Source organism: Morone saxatilis, unplaced genomic scaffold (assembly GCF_004916995.1).
Source record: "Morone saxatilis isolate NCDOM2014 unplaced genomic scaffold, NCSU_SB_2.0 Contig5, whole genome shotgun sequence".
In the NCBI taxonomy this organism is placed as follows: domain Eukaryota; kingdom Metazoa; phylum Chordata; class Actinopteri; family Moronidae; genus Morone; species Morone saxatilis.
This window is the reverse complement of record NW_023340095.1, coordinates 25,561,569-25,569,303: the sequence shown is the minus strand read 5'-3', so window position 1 is coordinate 25,569,303 and position 7,735 is coordinate 25,561,569. Positions and strand designations below refer to the sequence as shown.

The 7,735-nt window shown below is 37.2% G+C and overlaps 1 protein-coding gene across 1 annotated transcript in view; it reads right to left on the bottom strand.

Moving 5' to 3' along the window:
* Nucleotides 1–7,735, bottom strand: part of LOC118338671 — a 27,830-nt gene that overhangs the window by 2,587 nt on the left and 17,508 nt on the right. The window contains exons 8-11 of the mRNA XM_035675948.1: nt 6,240–6,385; nt 6,047–6,152; nt 736–870; nt 505–566 (exon numbers count right to left, since the gene is read on the bottom strand). Of these exons, the coding sequence (XP_035531841.1) occupies nt 505–566; nt 736–870; nt 6,047–6,152; nt 6,240–6,385 (449 nt within the window). The remainder of the gene's footprint in view (nt 1–504; nt 567–735; nt 871–6,046; nt 6,153–6,239; nt 6,386–7,735) is intronic.

Sequence of the window (7,735 nt, the reverse complement as noted above, 5' to 3'; positions counted from 1 at the left end):
TACACACCCACTCAATCAATATCTCACCCCACTGCCTTCTGGACAGAGGTACCGAACATTGAGGTGCAAGAAAGCTCGCTATGGGAAAACCCTGATCCAAATTGATGAATTGATTGATTGATAGACCACAGAGCGAAGCAAAACTGGCATAATGGAGTGTTTTCCTCTAGAATACTTGACCTGTCTGCTTCACTTCTCAAAGGGGCAGTTCATGAGGATATTACTCCGCTTGTCTAATTCCACAGTGGCTTCAGCAGTTGCAAGCATTCTACTTGACTAATTATTGACCCTCTGTTGTACCTTGCTTACAATGCTATAGTTGGAATCCCCCTTTATCATCTGAACTTTTATTATATCTGTACTATATTAAAAAAATTATGCATTGATTTTTGCATTGTCATTGTTAATATTTTAAATGTTAACAAACATTCAATTCAGTATTACAACATTATCTGCATAGCAACAGTAATATTTAATCCAAAGTTTGTACTAAATGTTCTGTACCTTCCAGAAAATCTGCAGGCCTTCAGCAGCTTCCTGACACCCAGCAGCTGATCCTGGAGCTCCTAAAGGAAAGAGGAAGGAAGGAAGGAAGGAAGGAAGGAAGGAAGGAAGGAAATAAAGGACAGAAGGAACAAAGGTAAAGTCAATAGAACTAATGGAATTAAGTGATATGATATATGATATTAAAATAATAATAATAATGATAATAATAGTAATTGAGTATTAACTCACCCTGAACTTGTCCAGCTCTTTCACTCTGCTGTTCAGTGTCTTACCAACGCAGGTCAGGTCAAACAGAGGCTGATGCCAAACTGAAGCCAGCAGCTGTTTGGAGAAATCACTCACAGGGTACCTGCAATATTCATATCATTATGACACATCTGATCAACAGTCAGAGTAAACAGTAAACATCTGTCTGTGTTCCAGCTGAGGTCACTGAATGGTGTTATATGAATCATCATACCTTTAATTTGATTGAGAGTTGTAGTAGAATTAATATCTGTCTGTCTGGGAATTTACTGTTAATGCATTACTTTTATAAGCCTTCATTTTTAATCTAATGCTGTTACTAATTTTTTTTCTTTGTTTTTAAAAATTTGAATTGATTATTATGTTATGTCTTATTTTTCTTATTTTTGATATGATTGTATGTTCACTGTACTCTTTTTATTGCATTATATTCCCTATTGCAACTGTATGTAGTTTGAATTTTTCCTACGGGGGATTACTAAAGGCTGGGCGGCTGTGGCTCAGAGGCAGAGCAGGTCGTCCCCCAATCAGAAGGTTGTTGGTTCGATCCCCGGCTCCTCCTGCTACGTGTCGAATATCCTTGAGCAAGATACTGAACCCCAAATTGCTCCCGATGCATCGGTGTGTGAATGTGTATGAATGAGTTAGTTTCTGTTTGATGGACTTTGCCATCACTGAGTGAATGTGTGTGGATTAATTTCTGTTCGATTGACTTTGCATGAATGTGTGTGAAAGGGTGAATAGGGCATAGTGTAAAAGCGCTTTGAGTGTCGGAAGACTAGAAAGGCCTATAACAAGTACAGGTCCATTTTACCATAAAGGTATACTCTTCTTATGCAAATGTCATCAATAAAGTACTGGGGACAATAAATCAAACGCACCTTTTCCAGGCAGCGGTGTGTGTTTAAGAAACAAGGTTGCAACACACTTTACGTTCATTATGCCAGGGTTAGCTTGTTTGACCTGTCTGTGTGTGAATAAAGCTGAACATCATGAAACATCACAAACCTATTGTTTTCATTTTTACAATTAAGATACAAAAAATAACAAAATAAGAGTTAAAAAAAGGATTCAAAATTATGTATAAACAAAAAAGGATAAAACAGATAGATTATACAAAAGTTTTATTACCTGCCAAATTTCCCACAAGACAGAACCCGGACCAGGATCATAGCTCAGGAGCCGCTGTTTCATGCAGTCAAGAATACCTGCACGATGAGAATTAGAAATTTAATTGTAAACTTCATCTTTTTGTTAAAACCATCAACCCCAAGGTTATTGTAGTTCAATAAAACTAACTTAAAAACCTAAAACTAGCTATGAAAGAAACATTTTAGTTAACTGAAATATATTATAAAACTAGACTTTAGAAAATTTTGTCAACAGAATGACATGGAGGAGGCACTGGTGCATCTGCTTTTATGAGTCTTCATGTGTTTGTATTAATATCTATTCTGACAATAATGTTTATATAATAAATAATAGGTCTTAATAATAATTATTATAATAAAAAGAAAGGAAACTAATACAACTAAACCACAAAACTAATCTGAAACCAAGCAAAAAAATAAATAAAAAAGCTAAAATGAAAAATAAAAAATTATAATTAACTACACCACAGTGTGTATTTTCTTTACTGTTCATTGTTTTTTATTGATTGCTAGCAGCCTGGCAGTGGAGATTTCAGCTTGATTTTATCACCTTTTTGCGATATACTGTTAAATATATCAGCAACTATTCAAATTAATGACCAGAAATTTGTATAGTGTTCAATTGCGATCCTCTCGACTTTTCATCTAGCGCACGATGATGTTGACATTTGTTGGTTTTTGGTTAAATACAGGGCGGCCTGGGCACATTCTGTGTGATCCAGGAGAATCCGACACGGACGGTACTCAGGACGGCCGTTCGGGCCGGCCACCACCGCCACGCATCATCACCTGTTTTTTTTCCCCTAGGCTAATATACTGTTTCACATCCAGTACGGTAGGTCCAGCAGTGCACCTTTAAGGTTGGATGCCAGCTGCCCCGGGCCAGTGTCCTCCAATTAAGGGACAAGAATGAAATAAGTAGCAGCAGCAAAACGTTTCAAGACCATAGAAACCAATATGGATAACAAGCGGGTAAAGAAACGAAAGAAAAGGGCGGGCAGAGAAGCGAGGGAAAAAAGTGACATTTAGAGAAGTGAAGTCCGTCTAAAATGCGCAAAGTAACTGAAATTTCAAGCAGCACAGCCAAGCAGCAGCACAACTGGAGCAAAGTTCAGTTCTAATATTAGCAGCATACCAATTGAGTGAAAGAAGTGAGCCAGACAGCTGTTCAGCCTCAAACATGATAGGGCCACCTGTGATGATGGAGGGCAGAGAGAGCTGGTTCCACAGACGATACCAGGGCCAGTAAGTTCTGGGACATGAGAAGGAAGAAAGAGACGTTACCTGCTTAGGGGCTGAATGTTTAGGAAATGTTATTCCAGGTTGCTACATTTTTATCATACCCAGTTAGTGTTGCTCTACAATGAAAAATGGAAATGAAATAATGATTAGAGTGTTAACACGCTAAATTACAAATTTTAGCTGTAAAATGCCACATGCATAGTGTAAGAAATATGTTGTGCTTTTTTTAAAGTTTTCAAGGTAACTTACAAGTTAATGCTTACAAACTTTAAAAGATTTGAATACAGAAGGTTAATTTTGTAATGGTGTATTTTCATTAAAATGTATTATTATTTGTAAGAATAATTACCTGCATAATTAATTAAGATTATTAATAATAAATTCATTTTAAGATAGCATGAATAGACTTATATTTATTTATTTATTTATTTTTAATATTAAATATTATTGTGGACAATAATGCCAGGCATTATTGTTTTCGTTGTTGAGTTTACGCGCGCCGATTGCTTTGAGGCCGGCCTAGTAAAAATCCAGGCCGTTTTTTCTAGTCCAGTCCGTCCTGGTTAATGATACTATTTGGATTGATTGCCACATTGTATACTTAGTTTGTGTAAAATTGGCAAATGTTTTAAATAAGATTGGTGAACACGGCACATTTTATCTGTCTTACATCAGGTATGTTAGCATTAACATTGTGAGCCTGTTAGCATGTGACATTAGCATTTGGCCACCTCAAAGTGTTGAATTTTTATCGTACCTGCCGATGTATTCACATATCTGTAGTTTCTTGATTTTATTCTGGTGGCAGATTAGAGAGGCAGAACTTTCAAGGGGAATCCTTTCCCGGTGCGGCATTAGAATAACTAGATAGAAATTATATATAACTATCTCCTTTTCTGATGTTCTTGTTTGTTATGTAGCTCTACAGAGGCATAGCTATAGTTATTGATGCTGTTTTCCATAACCAGTTAAAAATGTTTTGATTCTGACATCCTTGCAATACAGCAGAATTAGATAACAAAACTGTTTCAATAATTCACTTTTCCTAATGACTCTTACACTTTAACTGGGGAAATTAATTATAAATGCCAAGTGTTGCTATCACAACACCACCCTAAAAGTTTACAAAATGTTGGATGCTCTTTGACAATCGTCCACATCTCATGGCTCTACCTCTGTCCCACAGCCTGCAATAGGAATGCTGCAAAGCCACTATTTCACTGCGTGCTGGGATGAAGAAACCAAACAATCAAGCTGTGAATTACCTCCATCTATATATTATATATAAATATACTATATTATATATATGATAAAGATATATATATCTCAGTAAATATATATATATCAGATGCAACGTAAGAACCTGTGCTTGGTTGAACAGTAAGTATATCTGAAACGTTGGTTGGGCCACGAGCTCCATGTAGATCCTCTCATCCTGGTCCTCAATCTGATTCTTCTTCCGTTAGCTGCAGCTGTCACCGGCCATGTTCAGGTTACCTGGCAACTGGCAATAAGATTGAGGACAAAAGGCTGTCAGAGAAGCAAAGTAGAAAATATTATACAATGAAATTTTATTTAAATTTTTGCCAATCAAAGCTAAGTTTGTGTTGGTCAGCAGTGGTTAAATATGTTCCATGGTTCCAGGTTCACAAATGTGGAATAATTGCCACTTTTCCTTTATTATTTTGATTTATTTTAATAATTTTGGACTGTTTGGTTGGACAAAACCAATCCCAGTCGAATAAATGGGGTGAAAATATATGCAGATTAATTGTCCTATACAACAAACAGTAAAATGGCTTAGTTAAATAATAATCTTAACGATAAAATCTAAAATAGTTTGACAGTTCATGACAAAATGTGAAATGTCACGGGGGGGCCTCTGTTTTTTTTTTTCATGAATTACTTTAGTTTTGATACTTTACTGTACTTTAATACTCCTTCAGTACCATTTTCTTTGATTATACCTCTATAATTACAGTGTGAAAGCTTACAATATTAAAAAACAATTAAAGCAGGTCCCAACATAGACACAGGTCTCCTGTTACTAGCCTGGTGTGGCTACATGTTTTGCAAATAGCCATCTGGAATGGTAAATGGTAAATGGACCTGTTACTTGTATAGCGCTCATTTAGTACTTGTCCACACTCGAAACTTTAAGACTACGTGACATTTCACCCTTAACACACATTCACTCAGTGATGGCAAAGTCCATCAAACAGAAACTAACTCATTCATACACATTCACACACCGATGCATTGGGAGCAATTTGGGGTTCAGTATCTTGCTCAAGGATACTTCGACTTTAAGCGAGTTTTAAGCCGTTTAGATCGCCTACACAAATATAAATGTTTGAACTTTTGTCAATATGGATGCTGCACATCGTTTGATCAGGGGATTCTCTACAGTTTAGTCCTTCACTTCATTTTACGGAAACTATGAACATCAGTATAGTTCATTCTGACTTACCGGCATGGTAAACAAGAGAGACAGAAAAAAAACTCTGAAGCGATCATAAAGTCTGTATGGTCTGCGTCCATTCCTGTACTTCCTTCCATAATGTATATATTTATGTTTTTATCTACTGACAAGACAACCACCATGTTTCTACACTAGCCCAGGACAAACAAACCAAACACTGGCTCTAGGCCTTTTTTCACAGCCACCATAGTTTGTCCTATACGCTTGACTGGGAATGTGAGGTAAGGGGTTTGCGATCAGAAACTATACCACTATGCCACAAAATCCTACACACTGGTCGTTTTAGTAAAGGATCCGATTAATTCCTCCACCAATGTCTGTAATTTTTTATATTTATCCCTGTAGATTTTCCAACACACTAAATTAAAACAATTATAAAGCCATAGTTTTTATATTTGGCTGCTGTACATGTTCTCACCTCCTGTAGAGAGCTATGGAGGCTTTGCCGTCCATGTTGAGGCTGGTTGGAAGGAAGCCAGCTCCTCTTGAACTCCAGCACCAGCTGCTGGGCCAGCCACTCTGCACTGCATTATGGGAGACCACAGACTGACTCAGGGATCACACAATCAGAACAAATGTAAGTTATTTATGGTTTGTTTGTGAGTTCTTACTTTCTGGGAGAATGTCTCTGTGTCAGTGTAGTGTCTACTCCACTTTCTGGAATGAAGATGCATAAAATGATATTCAGGAATGTATTATTTATTTTTTTACCTAGAGAAAAATAATTCCTACAGTTAGTTATAATACATCCCCTTAGTCATTCGTCAATGTTAGAGTCCACATGAAAAGGAAATCAGAGTGCTATTTGCTTATGTTTTTTAGTTGCTAACTAGCTAATGGCATCGGTTAGAAGAGGCAATGTTTACTGGTAGACTGCTGAGCCCCGTATTGTTGCATGCTAACAGCAGCTACTTTAGCAATTAGCTGAGTTGAGGCAGATCAGCCAGAAGACCTCAGATAAAAAACAAGAAAGTATTTCTCACTTTCTCTAGCTTGCTAACTAATTAACCTTAGCTCTTTATTGCTTAAAGTGGAAGCATGACGAGGGAATGTCTTAATATTATTGGTTGAAATTGGTTGGTTCGTGCTTAGGTTTAAAAAAAATATTGCATTTTGATATAAAAATACAATTGTTTGTTTTTTGGCATACATTGTTTAGTAGGGATACAGTACGACTAGGTTAAAAAGGGGGTTACAAAGGCATTTTTTATTTCATTTGGACTTAAATTTTATCCCAGATATTTCATTTGTAATAAAGTGCTGGTACATAAGAATACTGTCTTTGCCTGGTTCTGTTGCCCGCTAATGGCAGATACAGCTAGCATGATGATGAACCAAGTGTGAACCTATCGTGACGTCACCCATTGGTACCTGTAGACTCGAATTCGGCGACTGGCCACTGCCATGACAGTAAAACGGAGCCAGTGGGAGCCAGCTAACGTGACATACTGCAAGTTGGTCTGAGCTCACTGGCTGAGCAGTTCATATGTCAATTATAAGGCAGCCCCGCCCAAAAGCATACACAGCTTTATCGTCTATTTTACTCTAAATGGGACCATAATTTACCAAATGAAAATCATGCTGTATGGAAGAAAATGTTAAACTTGTGACTAATACCCTAAAAAACTGTTTACTGAGCTCATAAAGGAAGTGCCAAGCTCATTCTCCATTAGAGTGAATGGGATCGATTTGTTATTGGAGCCAATGGAGCTTCACTTTTCAGACCCGGAAGCTCTGTCCATTGTATATACTGTCAATGGGATAGACATATAATGTGTGTACAGAATTGACCGAAATAAGTATTAAAGGTCCAGTGTTTAGGATTTAGTGGCATCTAGCGATGTGGTTGCAGATTATAACAGATTTATTATAACAGATTATAACACTGATATCACCCTCCCCTTCTAACTACAAGGGAGAAACTATGGTGGCAGCGAGAAGTGCGAAAAAACACAAATGGACCTTTTGGTTTGTCTGTTCCGGGCTACTGTAGAAATATGGCTGTTGAAGTTACCAAGGTCTTGCTCATGGTGGTACTGTTGGGTCTCTGTAAATGTTATAAGGAGTTCGGTCTAGACCTGCTCTATTTGAAAAGTGTCCTGAGATA